General features: G+C 40.6%; 4 protein-coding genes across 6 annotated transcripts in view; 3 read left to right on the forward strand and 1 right to left on the reverse strand.

Moving 5' to 3' along the window:
* The window catches only part of LOC6565699 (rho GTPase-activating protein 26), a 48,369-nt gene extending 47,275 nt beyond the window's left edge, over window positions 1–1,094 (forward strand). For both annotated transcript variants that reach the window (XM_032738609.2, XM_032738610.2), the window contains exons 11-13: window positions 86–374; window positions 540–619; window positions 707–1,094. In XM_032738609.2, the coding sequence (XP_032594500.1) occupies window positions 86–374; window positions 540–619; window positions 707–807 (470 nt within the window). In that variant the 3' untranslated portion in view covers window positions 808–1,094. The remainder of the gene's footprint in view (window positions 1–85; window positions 375–539; window positions 620–706) is intronic.
* A 1,878-nt stretch (window positions 1,095–2,972) lies between these two features.
* Window positions 2,973–3,948, reverse strand: LOC6565700. Its single transcript, XM_001992450.3, has one exon. The coding sequence runs from the start codon at window positions 3,899–3,901 to the stop codon at window positions 3,083–3,085; it is 819 nt and encodes a 272-aa protein (XP_001992486.1). The 5' UTR covers window positions 3,902–3,948; the 3' UTR covers window positions 2,973–3,082.
* Window positions 3,949–4,584: 636 nt separating this feature from the next.
* On the forward strand, window positions 4,585–6,562 carry LOC6565844. The gene is made up of 2 exons (XM_001992451.2): window positions 4,585–4,931; window positions 5,005–6,562. The coding sequence occupies exons 1-2, from the start codon at window positions 4,887–4,889 to the stop codon at window positions 5,326–5,328; spliced, it is 369 nt and encodes a 122-aa protein (XP_001992487.1). The 5' UTR covers window positions 4,585–4,886; the 3' UTR covers window positions 5,329–6,562.
* A 218-nt stretch (window positions 6,563–6,780) lies between these two features.
* Window positions 6,781–20,836, forward strand: LOC6565846 (carboxypeptidase D). Of its 2 annotated transcripts, none has more exons than XM_032738587.2 (10): window positions 6,781–7,778; window positions 13,683–13,918; window positions 14,273–14,752; window positions 14,840–14,940; window positions 17,170–17,287; window positions 17,463–18,789; window positions 18,925–19,148; window positions 19,221–19,963; window positions 20,030–20,509; window positions 20,588–20,836. In XM_032738587.2, the coding sequence occupies exons 1-10, from the start codon at window positions 7,236–7,238 to the stop codon at window positions 20,755–20,757; spliced, it is 4,422 nt and encodes a 1,473-aa protein (XP_032594478.1). In that variant the 5' UTR covers window positions 6,781–7,235; the 3' UTR covers window positions 20,758–20,836. The 2 variants fall into 2 exon arrangements, with proteins under 2 accessions (XP_032594478.1, XP_001992489.1); XM_001992453.2 differs by lacking the exon at window positions 6,781–7,778 and adding an exon at window positions 11,260–12,217.
* Window positions 20,837–21,123: the final 287 nt, after the last annotated feature.

Here is a 21,123-nt window from a genome sequence, read left to right on the forward strand (position 1 = left end):
GCTGCTGTTGGTGCTGGAGGTGGTGGTGGTGGTGGTGGAGTTGGTGGCGGTGGTGGGGGTGGTGGTGGTGTTGGCGGCGCTGGCCTAATAAGTGGCGGCAGCAGTGCAAATGTGACGCGAATGTTAAACGCTCGCAGCTCGATCGATTATCCGCCAATCACATCGCAGGCATCGTCACTGTCCACGCTGCTTGGGTCCACCTGTGATGATATTGTTACGGCCACCGCGGCGCCATCGATGATCGGCGGCACTGGCGGCCTGGGCAGCCTCAGCGGCAGTGGCTCCACCAACGAGAGCGCCGACTATGCCCCAACCAAAATGCATCGCAATCGCGACATCACCCAAATCAAGCGGGATCTATCCGCGGGCACGGCGTAAGTAACAAGCAATTAAGTGACAATGAATCGATCAACTATATATATATATATATATAAATATATATGTTTATTTTTGTATGATTTAACTGCTCACAACATGTGATTGATTGATTGATTGATTTATGCTCAGATTGATACTGATTTGTTGTCTTTTCATTGCAGACGCGTCCGCACTTTATATGCCTGCATGGGCGAAAGCGAGGGCGAGCTATCCTTTGAGCCAAATCAGATAATAACAAATGGTAAGTGTGCCACACACACACACACACACACTGATTGATTGATTGATTGTTTCAATATGCTTATTAATGTCTCGTTCACAATTGCAGTGCGCTTCTCACACGAGCCGGGCTGGCTGCAGGGCACGCTGAATGGCAAGACGGGTCTGATACCCGCGAATTATGTGGAGCATCTAAAGCCATACCACTAGAGCATACCACATAGCATAGCTGTTTGCCGCTCCACACAATTCCCTCTCCACAGAGCACATACACACACACACACACACACACACTCTTTCCCCATAACTGCGTTTAGCCTAGTTGTGTAAGTCGCATTAGCCTAGGGCTCTACATGTGTAGTTCATAGAGCGCCATCCAAAATTCGCAACTGTAAAATTGTATAAAACTGAAACTGAAACTGAGAGAGGAAAACGCAACAGCGGCGCAAATAAAACTAATTCATAAGTGGATATAAATATGTATGTATATGTGCATACATATATATATCTATATATACATATTGCTTATTCTTATTTTTAATTTTAACTGTAGTCGTAAGCCTTATGTGAAGTGTTAAGTCTAAGCCATAAAAGCCACCAGTTTACTTTAGTAATGTACTGCAACCAATAACAACAGCAAACAAAACAAACAAACAACAAAGGAAATCGTTACGAATCATAGCTACAGCTCCAAGCAATATATATATATATATATATATATATTGTATTCAAAAGAAAAAAGGAAAACAGATACAATGTTAACGTGTTGGCGAACGAGACGCACAGAAAGCGGCAAACTTGAAAGTAAAGTAATCAATATGCAACTAAAACTATCTACATACTATATGCTTACCTATTTACTATATATATATATATACACAAACATATATATATATACCATATATATATATATATATATATATATATATATATATGTATATAAATACACTATAAAATACATTGAAAAGAAGTAAAGATGGGAAAGAACCCCCAAGTAACGGCAAAAGTTAATTAATTTATTGTTGTACGCTTGTATTTGTTGCTTAATTATAAACAAACTTTTTTTTTATTTGTATACCCTTAAATGTATATAATCTAATTATTAATGGAAAACAAACAAAAAAAAAAAAATGAATATATTTAACTGTACATTGTACACATTTGCATATGCGACGAAGGCAGGCAAAAAGTAGTAATTGAATATTTCCAAAAAAACAACAAAAAACAACAACAACAAAGCCCCCATTTTGTGAAAATTATTTTACAACTGAGTGTAAATCAGAAGCAAACAAAAAATGCATTTACAATTTTTGTAAACAATAAAACAACTAAATATGAGCGAAAAAACATACAATACAAAATTCAATTGGTTTGTGAGGCAGCAGGAGCAGCATTATTGCAATACGATAAGATCCTTGATCCTTTTCATAGCCGTGTATGTATGTACGTATGTATGTATGTATGTATGTATGTATGTATGTATGTATGTACGTATGTACTTATATATTTAGATCGGTACTCATAGAGTCGTCCATTTACTCGCTGGTACAGCACACAACCACAACCACAACACATTCCACAATGCTTATCCACAAATACAGCCAACAACATAATACTATATATATATATATATATATGTAGTATCTCTAATGGAACGTTTGCAGTGAAAGTATCAAAAAAAAAAAAACAAACTCGCTAAAACTAAAATTAAACTAACCATATCAAATGCACAACGGTAACTGTCAAGCAACTGCAAAAACAATTAAAGCCCGCATTATGAAAACCCACCAAAATGAAAATACATATTTAACATGAATATAACCCAAGCATTCCATTCAATACACACATCTTACACGATATTAATACCATATACATACATGTTTATCTTAACAAAATATTTTTGTTAACATGTTGCCAAAAATGAATAAAAACAAAACCTGCAAAACAAATTAATAATATAATAAATGCATATTTATAAAACATCAATATTACATAAATCCAATTGTTTTTTTTTTAAATCTTGATTCTTATGAGAAAAACGATAGAAAATTGATTGAGTGACTTAAATGCTCAGAATCGGTTGTTTGATCTGCAATTTTGCGCCGGGACTTAAGGGATCAGAAGGTATATGTATATGTCTATGTAAATACAAATCTAAACTTAAACAAGGATCAGTTTTTGGTACATTTGTACCACATGTGGAAATAGTAAATGCCAAATAAGCGATGAATGACTCGACTAGAACTGACTCGACTTGACTCACTTAATCGATATATCGGATTGAGTCACTGTTTAATCGACCAACCGCCAACATTTCGAGTTACTTATGGAAAAAGTACTAAAAATGCCATTATTGCCGAGCTAAATGTTTATTTAAACTGTTGCAAAGTTTGATCAATTTGACTTTTATTACTAACCACAAATAATTGTCTTTTTTTAATTCGATTTTGAAAATGTACACAGCATATTTGTAGTTGGGAGCTAGTTAGGAGTCGTCTTGTAGTGGAAAAACAATGGTCTTCAACTCGCCGTCAACTGCAATCACTTCATAGTGATACCCGTTTTTGATCGTTACCATGGCATGGGCCTTGAAGGGCACATTTATACAATTGAATCTGAAATTTGGGTATCTTGAGAGACCATAGAGCAGATCATAGCCCTCCGTTAATTTGCTTGTCCACACGGAAACCGTATCGAACTCGAGACCCTCTCGACGACAAAGCTTAACGGCTTCTTTTAAATTCCGAAACGTATTTATCGTTATAACAGCCGATGGCTTGTTGCCAAAATAGATTTGTGGAAAGTCCAAAACGACAATTGGTGATCTCGGTTTCATTCGACCATATAGCTTTTGCTTATCCGCCGGATCATATTCCTCAATTTTGATAGTCTTGCAATTCATTCGCTCAATCATTTTCAGTGTGTTCAAAAAATTTGGATGTGCAGCAATGCGCTCATCCATCAGCTCCATTCGGGCACGGATTTTGTATATCAATGTCTGACTCAATGGCTCCTGCACCAGTATGCTGGCCACAAGGCCCGTGCCAATGGGATGCTTAAGATCCCTGACAGCCGCTTCAATCACCTGATTAATATTGCCCGTCTCGAATAGTATGATTATTTGCGGGTCTACCCATTTCGTAAAGCTGCCATCGGGGGGATAGTTTTGAACATGGCGTTGCACCAAATGCGCATAGATATCATTGACGCCCTCGACGATATTTGGCAATCCCTTGAAGCGCGGCAAAATGTCACCTTCTGTATCCTTATCAGCCTGTCCGCCACCGGCTCCGTGCTCATCCATTCAGGCAGAGTGTAGCTCCCTATTTTCCAGGAAAATACTTGCTTTCAATTTATGTGACAAATGAGAAATGTGAAATGAGGCAAATTGAAAATGTAATGCATGAATGGAAAAAAGAAACTGCCACACATTGTCGACCGGGTAAAAAAGAAACTTTTCAGCCGGCTTCCGCTTCCTGGTCAACATGTGTACACAATCATAATTAAAATACTTTCACTGCTCAAAGTTGCCATTCACCGGAAAACGCGGACAGACAGGAGGACAGATTGGTGGTGAGTTTGCGTCATCCCTTACACTTCCGGGCATAATAGCTTTATCATTCGTTTAAAAAAGGCTCTCCGCGTGCAAATTAGAATCTCCTTCTTTTTATATATCATTTTTGATAGCCATATGAAAATATTTACCGGAAATCCTTGGCATTTGCTGAAATTTACTGGAAAAAGTTTAGTTTCCCTCAGTAGCATAATTTGTTTCTTTGAACCTATTTTAGGTGATTGGTATTTTATTTGTGAAAATCTAGCGAACTTATTTCTATGTAGCAAGAGTATTCCAGCCGAGGCTCGCCACTTGAACTTGCGTTCCTTTTATACGCGTTGACATTCAATAGGTTGCTCGCAGCTGCGACTTCGTTGTTGCTCTCGTCCATTTGCAAGCGGAAGAGAAATTCCATGTACGTGTGTGTGTGTGTGTGTTTGTGTGTATGAGGAAGTCCTTGTGTGAGTATATAAATAGACGAGCGGTCCTCAGGATTCGCCAACATTGCGGGTTTTGCTTCGCAGTTGTGCGTCTCGGCTACGCAGGACGATAAATAATATTTGGCTATAAAAATTACGCAGCTTTGCAAATCAGTTTATAAAAGTTAACAGTTCAGAGTTGTTTTCGTTCTTGACCCCACTTAAAAAACACGCATATATATTTATATATATTTATACACATACATACATATATATAAAAAGAAATGCGAAGCCAATAGGACAGGGAGCACAATATGGATATGTCGGGCTATCAGGATATTAGTGCCCTGGAAAAATCGGTAAGCAAGAAAAGTCTATGTACTTAACTGAAAGGAAATTGGCAAGTTGGCTGATTTTTTTTCTTGAATTTAGGTGGCCAATGCTGGCACGCAGCTTTATACGATGACCCACAAGCTGCATGCCGTGGAGCGTAGCTTGGATCGAACGGCAATGGAGGAAATGGATGACATGGAGGTGATGGAGCTGCTCGAGTCCATGACCGAGGTAACGCACGAATATCAGAATCTGCGCAAGGACATACAGGAGGTGCAGCAGTTGCAGCGTGACGTCAGCACTTCAATACGCTACCAGATGAGCAGCATGCAGCAAACATTTCAAATGTTAAAAAAACGCATCGCCAGCTCCCAGCAGCGACGACAAAGGAACAAAACGGTAGCCCAGCCTGAGGAGCACTGAAAACTCAACTCAAATGCTAGATTGTGTAGTGTAGTGTAGTGTATAGTTGTATATGTGTGTGTGTGAGTGTGTGTGTGTGAGGGAGTAGGGCATTAGCTGATTCCAGCAGGCAACTTATGCATTTTTTATGATTTAATTTAGCAAACAGTCACAGAGAGCATATAAGTTTGGCAATCAAATTTGTGTTCCATATATATATTTTGTAGATCAGTCAAATTTCGCTCCTTTTTGGTATTAGTTTCATAGTTCTGTACAGATTAGTACTTTTGTCGAAATCGGCCAGATTTTTCTATTATACAAATGTAATGTAATATAACGGGAGGTCAACAATTGAGTGATTTAATAGAAAATTGTTTTGGTTTTTCCAAATACTACTTTTGACAACAACTTACCACAATCGAACTACTAAAACATAGATATAGAATGCATAGAAATTAGAAAATGCATAGATTTACCAAAGGCTTGTCGAAATTCTGGTCACATTCTCGAAAAATCGCCCGAAAATTGAATTGTGAATTATAATTATAGAATTATGCGAGGAAGGGTATTCAAAAATCGCTATTCCGAACAGCAATTATTGTTTGTTATGGTTTCAATTGAATTTGCATGCGTTGCTTAAGATAATTGCACTTAATTGCTGCATAAATAGTTAATGAGTGAAAGTATTCTGAGTGGAAATCGAACAAACAAACCGACCTAAAACCTAATTTAACTTAGGCACTTAACTTGAAATCGTGTCAAATTGTGAAAATTGTGGAAACCAATATTGTTTTTTTTTTGTATTTATACCATCAAATATGTCTAAGCAATCAAATAAGAGTGGACTACCAACAACAATATCAAAAGTAACACCAAAGCTTTTTATACTCAATGCGAAAATCCTAAATGAAAACATACCTATACTCGTAATTATACTCTACAAACTCGTACATATTCGTAGTAAATGCATTTTACACTGAAACTCTAAATACTTTATGAAGCAAATCCAAATGTCTGATACCATTTTGAAAAGAGTGCACTTTTTCACAAAAAAAAAACAAAATTTGCCTTAACATAATAACCATATTATACCAATTTTTGATATATACACATTTTAATATAGAACTTTTCGCTTATCATTTGTATTACAATGATAAACAAACGCAATCTTTTTCGTTTTTATATTTTATATATTTGTTGTTATTAAATTGTATAAGTAATCAAAATATAAAAAGACAGCACATTGAACAACAACAATTTAAATCGTTTAAATTCGCGCCAACAGTCAATAGACATTTCGATACACACGATACTTCGATATATTGCCTGCTCAGTCGATAGGCGCAGCAAGCAACACTAGCAAACGACAACAATAGTATCGATAGTCTTGGGAATTCTTTATAGGCACTACGTCGCGGTCGTTTCGCACTTTGGCTTTATACATATCGTAAAGGTTGTGTTTTTATTTGATTCAGTTGCATTTAACTTGGTGTCCTTTCCGATAATTTGCCAGCTAGTGATATTAATTAGTGCAGTGTACCCGCGTGTGTGTGAGTGTGTGTGTGCAGTGTGAGCCTCTTACGGGTAAGTTAAGAGCGGCTCTCGGGTGCACGTCATCATCAAGCCAGTGCAAAAGAAATCACTCAAATAACAACAAAAAAATAAAATAGGAAGAATAAAACGAGATAACAACATTGCTGAATTTCGCATCACCTGTTTAAATAACACGAAATTGCCATCGGAAATTGCCATTTGGTGTTGTTGCTTTTGCGTATCGGAATCGGGGAAAAAGTGTCCACATTGCAATTATCGAGTAGTGCAACAAGTGCTTGCGATCTCGCTCACACACACGGCGCGCGCGCCTGCGCATCCGCCTTTCTTTTATTCGTTCTTACGTTATTTACGTTGCTTACGTGTCGCGTCGCAAAATGTACGTCTCTGCTTACGTATTTGCTGTTGCATTTATGTGCCTTACTGCAGCCACTCCCACTCCCAGTCCCACTTCCACACCCATATCCACATCCCGCCCCGCTACCGCCCACGTCGAAGTTGTCGCTGAAGCGGAGAGCTTTCTGGATAATGCACATTATCAGAATAATGAGGAGATCGGCGAACTCTTCCAGAGTCTTGCCAGGGATTATCCGACGCTCGCCCAAACCTATACCATAGGCCGCACCATACAGGGTCGTCCGCTGCACGCCCTCGCTCTAAATGCGCCCACGGCCACGCCAACGCCCACAAGCGATGGCAGTCATGGCATCAGCGGGAACGATGGTGATCTCCTGCGTCCCATGGTCAAATTGGTGGCTAACATACAAGGCGACGAGACGTTGGGCCGACAAATAGTACTCTATATGGCTGAGTATTTGGCCAGCAGCTATGAGGCGAATCCGGAGGTGCAGAAACTGTTAAATACAACGGAAATACATTTTTTGCCCAGCTGCAATCCGGATGGATTTGCCGCCGCAAAGGTGAGTCAGCATATCAGTCATATATATATATTTAGATATAGTTTTGTTACTCCAATGAGCTGAAACACTCCCATCTCTGGTTGGACTAGATCGAATGAGAATTGCTATCGAATTAGAATCGCTGTAGAAAACTTTCCCCCTTTTTTAAATAAATGATTTCATATTTGTGCTCTGTGTGTCTGTGTCTGTGTGTGTGTGAGAGAAATTCATTTTTCTCACTCTGTTGTTGTCTGAATCTTATGAATCCACTGTGGACGGCTGTGCTGCTGTCATTGTTGTTGTTGTTGTTGTTGTTGCTTCTGTTGTCTTCTCCTCAATCATATTGTGAGCGTTTTGAGGAGTCGTCACCTTCTGATTCCCTTTCACAACCGACTCGGAAATCACACTGAAAACCAACTGGCGGCATTCGTAGCTGCGTGGAGAGATCAGTGGTAAAATGAGTTAACAGCTGAACTAAATAAATATTTCGCGCAGTTTTTTTTTGTGTAACTTGTTTTAGGTCAGCGCAACACGATCAACTAATTAACATCTAAAGATCACCACACAGCTAAGTGCTTATGTACATATTATTGTACATATTTATGAATCAAGTGATCTCCGAGTGATCCACTTGAGAGCTCTTCATTTTGATAAGCAACAATTACGAGAAGTACTCTTTAATACGTTTTCCAAACACTTTGAAATCAAAATTGGCTCCTTGAAAATATTGAGATAAAGTTGCGAAATCATTGCCTCAACTAACTACTTGGTCACAGTTTTATTGTTATGACAGCAAGAACGGGCTTCGGGCTTAATTCTTATTTGCATTTAATTCGAATCTAAAATTTACATATTTCTAATGAAACAATGTTCTCTCTCAATATACGTTCAATGCGATTGGTTGTTGACTTCGACTGACGATTCCAATTGCAATTCATTCAGAAAAGTCTGATTTTTTTTAATTGTTGCAAGTGATTTAATGGACCAGAGTTGTCCGACTAGATTTCAGTAAGCAATTAAGTTGCCAGCGTCGTTTGCAATTCATGAATTAGCTCTGAATTCAAATTTAAATTTCGTGTGAATGATTGGAAATACTATCACCAATATCAAGCTATGGATAAAATGCCAGGGCACGAACTGGAATATGATTCGTTATGTTGAACGTTGCACAGATTGTGTTTCTGTCTTGTTTAACACGTACGTAACACAACGAGACACTTAATCCATTCGCAATTTACTTTCATCATACAGTTTCACTCACTCGTACACCCAATATCAATAACAACGCATTAAACGTAATCCAAAACCAAACCAAACACTGCATAATAATAAAGTTCCAGTCGAATTCACTTGGCATCGTTCAAATTTATAATCAAATATGTATGATCTATGTTATTGCCACTCACAGACTCATCTCATCCTTGACATATGTTGCCATACTCTATGTTCGTTACTCGGCTGATCCCAGAACACAGCACACCCAAACATTGTCGCCTCTCGGCCATATCGCATTTTGGTCTTTGTGGCTGTTTGTGTTTTATGCTTACCCTATGCTTGACTGATTTTGTTTTGATATTGTCATGAAATGTGTTACGCTTTGGTGATTACCATATCAAGTAGCTTTCTTTGGACTGATTGATTGACTGACTGATTAATTGATTGAGTGGTAAATGTGTTAATGTGTACGGACAACTTATCCGCTCTTACACATGTATATCAATTAAATACTATATTCATATCGTTATCTAACAAAACAACTACAAGTTTAAGTAGAGAGAATTGTTGAACTTTATTAGAGTATTTCAGCTTCTGTTTGCAGTTCATATCATACTTTTTTATACTTATAATAGAAGTGTTTTATTTATGGACCACTAATAGCGGGGCCATTAAGGCTTCGCTAGTGGCTTTCAATCGCAGCTGCCATATCTTATCGCAATATCGAATTGGATTACGGTCTTAAACCTTATGCTCGCCGGAGCATTCTCTGCTCCCCCGACTTTCGCTTGAAGAGAGGGAAGTGTTTCGGTTGGCGTCATGACCTTTCAATGGCTGCCTGATTAGATTAGCGCCAGTGCGCTGTGCCTACACAAATTGGCCATAACGATTTGTTGTCTTGGCAGTTTTATGACAGCCGCGTCTATAAAGGCTTCAATATTACTTCATATTGGGTGTGTGGTAATCTCGTTGCCGCTGACGTCATGACGTGTTGCAAGTATCGATAATTACATGTACTACACATAAACTGATACATATGTATATATGTATGTATGTGTATGCATTTATGCGAAACTGGTTTAGGTGGCAACAGCAGCGCCGCTAGTACATATGTATATATATCCATACATACATATATACGTCAATGCTGATGACGATATCTCGATAACTGTTTCTGACTAATTAAACATAAAAAACAAATCATGAACCGGTTTTATTTCTTCAAGTGTCCAAGAATGCGTAGAAAAATATAATTCAACTGTTAACCTACATTTAACAATAATTCCTGCTATTTTCTAGAGCTAATCTTGATAATATTTTGGAGCTTATAATGCATATCTAACATGACAATTGGAAATCATCTATAAAGTATTTATTAAAATACCATATGTGCACATATACAAATCCATATAGTATCTTTGCTGGTTTCCTATTAACTGATTTTCTGATCGTAAATGACGTAAATGACTTATGTACATAGAAATGTAGGTCAAGAGTTAAGAGTTTAGCACAATGGGGCATGGTATCTGTGTTGATATTTGAATTGTGCTGCGACCAAAAGAATTGCTTGAGTAGAAGGCAAACATTAACACAGAAATATGAATTTTGCGCAAATTGGTTTACTATTAGAACGACCATTGATTTCCAGCTAATGACAGCTCGAACTCATCTCGTTATGAGCTGAAAAGCTGACATTTTGGGTCAGCAAGTTGATTTCGCCGTGTAAAATTGATAACGATAAACTTTGGCATTATTACTGCTGGAAAACACAAACAGCTGCGACGTTTTCGACGTGTCGATTCAAAGCAACAGCAGTGCACTTGATAAGAACGCAAAGCCCGCTCTTTCCAGCTCCCTCTCCCACACTCTCTCTCTCTCCCACTCGCTCTCTCTATCTCTGCCTTGTGTGTTTTTGTGTGCGGCCCACGCATTACGTCGCTGTGACGTCACTAGACGTATGTACAACGTATCGATTTTTATATAAATGTTTGTGTGTCCTTTTTGCAAGTGCTGACATTTGTGACGCGTGCGTGGGCATTAACGACGCTTCAAACAGAGCGCAGCGCAGCGCTGCTGGCTTGCGTACTCTCAGCGGCTATCTTCTGCTGGCTATGTGCAGTGGTGGCGCGCTCTCCTTGACTGGCTTGCGCAGGCGCGTGATTTGCATCTGGCAATGCCGCCCTCGCACCGCACACCGCACGCCGACTGGGCGATAACAGAAACATATTGTTGCGAATAATGTGTAATGCCAACAATAAAGATAAACGAAATTAAACCAAATTGATAACTATTAATTTGTATTTGAGCTAAAATTATAACAAATAATCATAATAAAAATATACAAAAAAAAAGTCGTGACTGACGAAGCCAAAGCAAAAGCATGAGCGATATCACTCGTTCGCTCTCTCTCTCTCTCTCTCTCACACGCACACTGTCTCTCTCGGATGTGTAATTTCCCCACAATAAACGCACGTCGTCGCTCTCAAGAGCGGCGACGGCAGCAGCGACGCCGACAGCAGCATTCGGGACAGCGGGCGGGCAGCACGCGCTTAAGGCCAATCAACGAAACAAATTTTCAAACAGTACATATTTTGAAGCTGAACCGAACCGAACCGAAGCGCAGCGCAGCAAGTGGGGAGCTCTGGTGCCTGCTGCACAACGCCAACAAACGAACGCTGAGGCACGCGGCCCTCAAAGCCTAAGCTCGCATCTCGCATCAATTTGCACGCCAGTGATAACTAACAGCGACAACCATCCAGGTTAACGGTTAACCAACCAACCATCAGTAGCGATCCAAAATGCATGGAATATGGACGCTTTGTTGTCTGGTCGTGCCACTGTCGCTAATTGTCGCCGTCAATGGCTATATCATCAAGGAGGATGAAAGCTTCCTGCAGCAGCCGCACTACACCAGCCAGGAGCAGCTGGAGGATCTGTTCGCCCGACTGGCCAAAGCGTATCCGGAACAGGCGCGGGTGCATACGCTCGGCCGCTCGCTGAACGGTCGCAATCTGTTGGCACTGCAAATAACGCGCAACACGCGCGAACGTCCGCTGTTGACGCCGCCCGTCAAATACGTTGCCAACATGCATGGCGATGAGACTGTCGGCCGACAGCTGCTCGTCTATTTGGCCCAATATCTGCTGGGCAATTATGAGCGCAGCTTCGAAGTGGGCCAGCTTGTCAATGCCACCGACATTTATCTAATGCCCACCATGAATCCCGATGGGTATGCTCTGTCACAGGTATGTCCATCCATCCAAGCGTCCGTCTCTTCGTCCGTCACCTGTTTGCGTTGAGTGTTTGTGTTATTTTGGTTTTAGTTGGTGTTTTTTTTGTTTGTTTTTTTTTTTTTGGTAGAAAAATCGATATGCTTTGCAATTTCAGACTGCGTTTACAGAATTTTCGATGCCTGCTGCTGCGCACTTGCGTTCTGATTGCGTTAGGCACAATTGCCTCTCCCTCTCTTTCTCTCTCTCTCCACACTTGCACTCTCGTTCACTCTCTCCCTATCTCCATCACTATCTCCCTCTTTCCCCACGGGCGCGCCTGATTGTTGTTGACATATTGCAAAGCTTGTTGCTTTTTTGCTTGTTTTTTTTTTTATTACCCGTTGAGCTCTAGTAAACACACACACACACACAGGCGTAACTGAAGTTTATATGTATGTGTAAGTTCTGTGATTACGCTTTCGATATTCATTCTGTTCATTTAGTATTTTCAATCGAATTGCCTTCCACTCAATTAGCGAAGCACACTGTGCCCATTGATATTCTTCATTCTCTCTTCTAACATTTGCAATAATCCAAAAACTCATTACACGCATCCATTGAATGTTTAATTATATTTTTGCTTCAGCAGACTGCCATATTTAAACAAGTCGAGCAGTTAATTTTGATCAAGCTCAGGATTCATTAACCAGCTGCGCAGTATTCCCATAATCATTTCGCATTTTGAGTGCAGACTTAAACGAAATCCCACCAACTTTTAAAAATGCATTGCAGTTTGACCAACTAAAAAAAAAAACAACATATTGTTTTGCAACTGAAATCTCGACTCTGCAGAATGTCAGCAGCGATTAACAGCTTCGCAATGTGTGAATGTAATGGAATTTCCCCTGACACCGCCTGAGCAGGGAATTTTTTGTTTTGCTTTTGCTTTTGAGAGCGCCACTTTACGTGATCGACCATTGTGACTAAACACACACGCATGTGCATGTGTGTGTGTGCGTCTGTGGATTTATTCTGTATGAGCACATGTAATTAAACTGTTTATTTATGCAACAGAGCTGCGCCAATTCTCTCTCTCTGTCTCTCCCCCATCATTTTAATAACAGTTGACTTTTGGCATATGTCCACTGATTGTAAGCTGATCCAGTTTGATTCGCATTGGAGTAGAACTTGCTGTAATTGTTGTAACCTGATTTCACTCGCGCCATACTGCGACTGCTCCCTGCCTCACTCTTCTGCTGTATTTTGCCCATGTCTATCTATGAGCATATTGTGTTGATAATCCATAAGCTGTTGCAACACAACAGGTGATTACCTGACTGTCATATTAAAGACATATTTGGTAAACTCTTTAAACCGCGGGCGCTGTCTGAATGCTAAATTGCTCGACAGTAATAATTCACGTAATCATTGAAATATAATGTGGCAACCCTCAAATTAACTCTGTCTCTCTTTCTCTCTCTCTCTCTCTCTGCTGCAGGAGGGCAACTGCGAATCGCTGCCACATTATGTGGGACGCGGCAATGCGGCTGGCATCGACCTAAATCGCGACTTTCCGGACCGCCTCGAGCAGCAGCATGTGAATCAGCTGCGCGCGCAGTCGCGTCAACCGGAAACGGCAGCCCTCGCCGAATGGATTGTGAGTAAGCCGTTTGTGCTCTCGGCCAATTTTCATGGCGGCGCCGTCGTTGCCAGCTATCCCTATGATAATTCAGTGTAAGTACTTTCAATTTGTGCAACACCAACACACACTTGCAACCTCACTTTCTTTGGTCTATGAAAATGCCTTAATTTGAAAATTTTATTGAGTTATTCATGAATGTATTCCATGAAATTTATTTGTTCAGATGGATATGGAAATGTTCATGCAGATATTTGTTATATTTGTAATAAGTAGCATTTTTAGAATTAAAAAAGAAAAAAAATAATTAATCTTTTTCATATTTTGTTGCTACTTTGTCTTTTTATGAAATACTTTGGAAACATTTTGTAGTTTTGCTTGATTTTTATATACTTACCGCTGGCTAGGTTCTAATCGAGTCAAATCCTGATCATTAATGTTGATTGCAGATCCCACAACGATTGCTGCGAGGAGAGTCTTACGCCGGACGATCTCGTCTTCAAGCAGCTGGCACACACATATTCCGACAATCATCCGATAATGCGACGTGGCAACAATTGCAATGACACCTTCGCTGGCGGCATTACCAACGGGGCCAACTGGTATGAGCTGTCGGGTGGCATGCAAGATTTTAATTATGCATTCAGCAATTGCTTCGAGCTGACCATCGAATTGTCCTGCTGCAAATATCCGCCAGCGAGCAGCTTGCCAGACGAATGGGCGCGCAATAAGCGGCCGCTGATGCAGTTGCTCAAGCAGGCGCACATTGGCATCAAGGGTCTGGTGCAGGATGCCAGCGGCTATCCGATACCGGATGCAACCATCATTGTCTCCGGACTGGAGGATAAGCCCATACGCACCTCAAAGCGTGGCGAGTACTGGCGCCTGCTCACGCCCGGCATTTACAGCGTTACTGCGGCGGCCTTTGGGTGAGACGCAGAGCACTGCGAGATTAATACACAAATAGCACAAGACCAATCAAACTAAATAACTATCTCTCTTTGTACGGTTTTTAGTTACCAATCGAACGCCCCGCTGGAGTTGCATGTAACCAATGAGAATGCGGAGGCGATGCGAGTCGACTTCAAACTATCGCCCGTCGAAAGCAATTTTGATGGTATTAGCAGTTATTACAATCCATACTTTTTTAGGCATTAAACGGGCGCATTACAACCACTGCAACCACTGCAAGCAATGCAACCAATGCAACCACTGCAACCACCACCAGCACCACCACCACCCATCGGTTTTATTGTCAACAAAACAAGTTGAAGCATAGTTTAGCTCTCCGCAACTAACACATCTTGTGCCACGCCAAATGCATCTTACGCCTACATATTCTAACACTTCAACACACGCAGCACACTTTTGCTATTTTCATTTTTACATATATATTTTGATTGTATATTTTTCATCAATTTATTCTGTTTTTGACTTCATGCTCTCACTCATGCTCTCTCCCTCATACTCATACATTGCATACACACATTTGTTATTTTGTGGTTTTGTTTATTGTACATTTCGTTTTCTTATGCATTGTTAGTTTTAATTATTAACTCATCCACTCATTTTGTAGAACATGCACTTTGCTCGACTGCCAGCAGCATTTTAAGTTAATCACTCTCTCACTCTAATTATCTCTATGTCTCCGACATGGTCTGACACCCCCTCAAATTGAATATTGATTGATGGAGAAAGAATCAAATTTAATTTGTACATACTTACAACTAGGTATCTCAAAGGAGTGTTCTACTTCACGAGCCTTCAATGACCTAAACACGCACACGCGTCCCCTTCTCTCCTCTCTCTCTCTCTCCATCCTTCTCCCTCTCTGGATATCTCCCTCTCTCTCTGGCTTTATCTCAACTTTATATACATATGCATAGATATATTTAGCGGCTTACTTAGATGACGGCAAAAACCATGTGTAAAAATTATATATAATCGCAACTATATAAACTAACAAACTACTATATATAACCATATATCTATATACATATATATAAATAGACACACATATATATAAATATATATATATACATATATCTATATATATATATATATATGTACCATATGGTAACTGAAGATTGTTAAACATTTTTTTGTTTCCCGCCAGCGTGTCCAAGAACGAACGTCTGAAACATTGTTAACAAATAATACATATATAAATATAATTATAAAGAATGACAAATAATGACAAAAGCACAAAATCGAACAAAATAGTAATAAACATGAACACAAATATAATTAATAATGGCATAGAGAAAAACTGAATCAAAACAAAAAAAAGAAAATTATCTTTGCTAACTTTGCAAAATAAAAGTTATTATTTTTGTGTAGTGCGTTTTATTTTTATTGAAGAGCATTCATGTTTATAATAAACCCAATTCACTTTCTCAAAAATATAGTTAATACACAAAAACCTGGTGTTTGTTATCCGTTTTTTAGTGATCCTGCGAATATAGTATTATATATATATATATATATATATTTCGTAATTGATGTCAATTCCCTTACGATATGTACCATATTTGATGTACGGTGGACGCTGGCCAGCAGGAACGCGTCCTATTTGAGTCATATTTTCTATGCTCCAATGATTTCAATTAAACAATTATTAAAAATTCTTTTCTAAAGGGTTTAAATTAAATATAAAAAAATATATATATATGTATTGTCGCTAAAAAAAATATTAATATTAAATTTCGATCAGAAATGCAAATTTGAAGCTCTTTTAAATGTTCAAGCCTTCACTGTATAGACTGTATACATATATTTACAATATATTCAATTAATATTGCTTTATCACTGAAGTTGAAGTTATGTTTATATGGAACAAAAAAGATATTTTAATATAAATTAAGTTTTAAATAATATGTGTATGAACAAGACAATTATAACTCAGGGCTTGTGTCTGATTTGCTTGTGAACTCGGTCTAACGTTTTATCTCAAACTAAGTACAAATTTATTTCTGCTCTCTCTCTCGTTTAAATAAATATATAAAATCAAATAAAATAAATATTCATTGAAAGCAAACCCATTTTAATTAATTCATTGCTGCGGCGCCTGGCTCAAATTGTTACTCTTAAGCATGTCGAGATATACATTTAATTGGCTTTGATTTTTTCTAGATTTATTATTTTCTTTTACCTATTTTTTATATTTATTTTGTATGGTTTTTTGCTTAAATCCTGGTTGCCTTCATCAATAAGTTTTATCGCTTCATTTTTATTTTGGTTTTGGCTTTGCTTATTGATCCGCTACTTCGCCCATTTTATTTTCGGTTTCTTTTTTGGTTTTCCCAAGGTTGTATTTAACATATAAGAACTATTTTCTCTTGTGCAGGCAACTTTCGCAAACAGAAAGTGGAGCGCGCTGAGCCGCCCGAGAAGCTAAAGGAGGATTACGATGGCTTTTTAACACCCACCAAATTCGAGCATCACAATTATGCCGCAATGGAGAGGTGAGTTAAAGTAACCATCAAGAATGTATTCTTTATAATTAGAATACATTTAGATTCAAACATATATTCTCGACTCACGTTTCGTACTTGAGTGAAGTACATCCTGGTCGAGATCTTTTTCTCTATCTATGTTTAGACTGGAGCATTCATATAATTCATTCATTTCTTGTTTTAGTTATCTGAGGAATATGCGTGCCAGTTACCCGACATTGACAAACCTCTACAGCATTGGGAAGAGCGTGGAGGGCAGGGATTTGTGGGTGCTGGAGATATCGACCACACCAGGTGCACATGTGCCGGGTGTGCCGGAGTTCAAGTATGTGGCCAATATGCATGGCAATGAGGTCGTTGGCAAGGAGATGCTGCTCCTGCTCACCAAATATATGCTGGAGCGTTATGGCAACGATGAGCGCATCACACGGCTGGTAAATGGTACTCGGATCCATATGCTCTACAGCATGAATCCGGATGGTTATGAGGTATCCCGGGAGGGTGATCGGACCAGTGGTCTGGGTCGCCCCAATGCCCATCTGGTTGATTTGAATCGAAATTTTCCGGATCAATATGGCACGGATAAGTTCAATAAGGTTACCGAACCGGAGGTGGCTGCCGTCATGAACTGGACGCTCTCATTGCCATTTGTGCTATCGGCGAATCTGCACGGCGGCTCCCTGGTGGCCAATTATCCATTCGATGACAACGAGAATGACTTTAATGATCCGTATTCGCGTCTGCGAGATGCCAGCATCAGTGGACGCAAACTGAATCCCACCGAGGACAATGAACTGTTCCGCCATTTGGCACTGACCTATTCACGCGCCCATCCCACTATGCATCAGGGCAAGCCGTGTCCCCTATTCCAGAACGAGCATTTCGTCGATGGCATTACGAATGGCGCCCAGTGGTATAGTGTGACGGGTGGCATGCAGGATTGGAATTATGTACGTGCCGGCTGCATGGAGCTGACCATTGAAATGGGCTGCGACAAGTATCCAATGGCCAAGGAGCTGCCTGACTATTGGCGTGACAATCGCGAGCCAATGCTGCAGCTCATCGAGCAGGTGCATCATGGCATCTATGGCTTCGTTCGCAGCTCGATTGGCACACCGATAGCGGGCGCCGCTATCGGATTGGATGGCGGCAATCATACAACGTTTAGTGGCACATTCGGCGACTATTATAAACTGGCGCTGCCTGGACGCCACAATCTTACCGTCTTGGCCGATGGCTTTGCACCATTGCGGGTGGAGGTCGAGGTTCCCGATGCGGAGCCATTTGGCAAGCGAAACCCAGTCACCCTGATGCGCGATGATCCCCAGCATTGGGCCTCTGCCAATGATTTTCGCATCATCGAGAATGTGGTCAATACCAGATATCACACAAATGCCGAGGTGCGCCAGCGGTTCGCCGAACTGGAGACTCAGAATGCCCAAATCGCCAGTTTTGGTTATGCGGACAACGAGTTCAGTCAGCACTTCAATTACCTCAAGCTTACCTCCAATGTGAGTAAACATGGATTATTTACTAAATTTCATCTACTATTTTGAATACCTCACTTCCGACTTGCGACTTCTTTCATTTAATCTATCTAATCTGTATACCTTCATCATGTATCCTTCTTTTCATTCTCTCCATAGATTGGCGAACCGGAGGAGCACAAGTATAAGCTGCTGGTGATTAGTTCGATGTTCGACACAACTGCGCCATTGGGGCGGGAGATAATGTTGAATCTGGTGCGTCATCTGATCGAGGGCCATAAACTGCAGGATGTATCCGTGGTGCAGTTGCTTCGGCGAAGTGTTATCTACTTTCTGCCGCACATGGAGAAATTTAACGATATCTTCACCATGTACAATGCCAAGTATGTTCGAATCATTCCCAAAACTCATGAATTTCTCAAAAAATAAACCACATGCTAAATTCGTTTCCATAGCAACTCGATCTGTGATCCGATGATGCCGGATGAGCTGGCCGAGCGCTTACTCAGCCCGGAGACGGAGACCACGAGAGATTTGTTGCTGCAGTTCCTACAGAACGAACGTTTCGATTTAATGCTGACCTTCTCGGCGGGCAGTTCCGATCTTAGCTACCCACGAGGTGATTCGATATTAGAGAAATTCGCGCACAGCATACGGCAAACGGAGTTCAACTATTCGCCGCTGCAGTGCAGCAGCTCGGCGACTCGGCAGCTGCATAGCGAGACAACGGAACGACTGACAAACCTGCTCCATAAAATGTACAAAATACCGATGTATACGTTGGGATTGTCGTGCTGCCGCATGCCAGGGAACGCACACATTGCCTCCGTGTGGCGCACCAACATGGAGAAGATCAAGAATTTCTTCGGTCTCGTCCAGACGGGCATCAGTGGACTGGTGCAGAACGACAAGGGTCAGCCATTGCGTGAGGCATTCGTTAAGATGCTGGAACATTCCTCGGTCTACAATGTGACGAGGAATGCGGCACGCTTCCAATTGATGCTGCCGAAGGGCCTCTATGGGTTGGAGGTGAGTGCACCCAACCACGAGTCGCAGATAATCAAGACGCACGTCCAGCATGGCATCATCAACGATCTCGGTGTCATCAAGCTGCACAGCTTCACACTGATTAAGGGCGAGGTGACCGAACTGACTGGCAAGGCATCAAGTGGCAGCGGAAGCACCACCAGCATTACAGGTGGGGTACATCATATACATTTATACAAATTTTCTATCTTTACTAATTGTTTGACTCTAAATGCAGGCATTGTTCTGGACAATAGCAATCATCCCATACGCAATGCCAAAATCTCTGTCATTCAGCCGCCGGGTTTGACACACTTGCGCAACTTTACCAACAGCATGGGAGAATACCGCTTGGCGGCAGTGCCTTTGGGTGCCATCACTTTGAAGGTGGAGGCGCCGCGTCATTTTGAGGCGACACGCGATCTGCGCCTGCCCCAAGCTGGCCAGCCCACCGAGAACGTTGTGTTCCATCTCAAGTTCAATGCGCACGTTTTTGGCCTGCCTCGTTTCATCTTCATCATTGTCGCCAGCGTGCTGATCATTGTGGGCGTGGTCATTTGTGTATTGTGCGCCCAATTCTGGTTCTATCGCCGACATCGCGGTAAGATGCCCTACTACAATTTCTCGCTGCTACCACAGAAGAGCAAGGAGCAGTTCGGTCTGGACGACGATGCCGGCGACGATGGCGAAACCGAACTGTTTCGTTCCCCCATTAAACGTGAGTGCGATTTTATTTATTGGTTTTCTTCGCCAACATACTTGAGCCATTTACCCAATCTTATAACACATTTCACAGGTGGAATGACCATTCAGCCGTACTTTGATGAGGAGCATCTGGAGCGTATCCTCCACACCGATGATGAGGATGAGGAACAGGATTTTGAAATAGAACCAGAACTGGATGAAGCCGATGAGAGCGGCGATGAGATTGTTATGTTGCATCATCATAATCGACACAAGCAGTAGGACTACAACGATGGCAACAACAACACTCACACACAAAAACACACACACAACATAACTGTGATTTAAACGTTTTCAAAAACCAGGCGCTCTTTTTCTTATATAACATAATCTATTCATTTTTTCCATATATATATATGTACTCATATATATATATATTTTTTTTTTGTTTTTGCTACTTTGCTATGTACATACATACATACTTACATATATATTTACAATTGAATATGCATAGACGATCTACAGCTTCATATATACGATATGCGATACAATGTTTTCGCGAATCTCTATGTAAGCCCTTATTGCCCAACAACGTATCTGCAATTACTTTTAAGACTGAGCCTTAAAAAAAAATTAACAAAAAAAAAA

The sequence above is a fragment of the Drosophila grimshawi genome, unplaced genomic scaffold (genome assembly GCF_018153295.1).
Source record: "Drosophila grimshawi isolate 15287-2541.00 unplaced genomic scaffold, ASM1815329v1 contig_848, whole genome shotgun sequence".
Taxonomy (NCBI): domain Eukaryota; kingdom Metazoa; phylum Arthropoda; class Insecta; order Diptera; family Drosophilidae; genus Drosophila; species Drosophila grimshawi.

Coding starts and splice junctions, on each gene's coding strand:
- LOC6565846 (XM_032738587.2), top strand. CDS start 7,236: ATGTACGTCTCTGCTTACGTATTTGCTGTTGCATTTATGTGCCTTACT. Junction 14,941..17,169: donor CGTCGAAAGCAATTTTGATG/GTATTAGCAGTT, acceptor TCTCTTGTGCAG/GCAACTTTCGCAAACAGAAA. Junction 17,288..17,462: donor AATTATGCCGCAATGGAGAG/GTGAGTTAAAGT, acceptor TTCTTGTTTTAG/TTATCTGAGGAATATGCGTG.
- LOC6565700 (XM_001992450.3), bottom strand. CDS start 3,901: ATGGATGAGCACGGAGCCGGTGGCGGACAGGCTGATAAGGATACAGAA.
- LOC6565844 (XM_001992451.2), top strand. CDS start 4,887: ATGGATATGTCGGGCTATCAGGATATTAGTGCCCTGGAAAAATCG. Junction 4,932..5,004: donor TTAGTGCCCTGGAAAAATCG/GTAAGCAAGAAA, acceptor TCTTGAATTTAG/GTGGCCAATGCTGGCACGCA.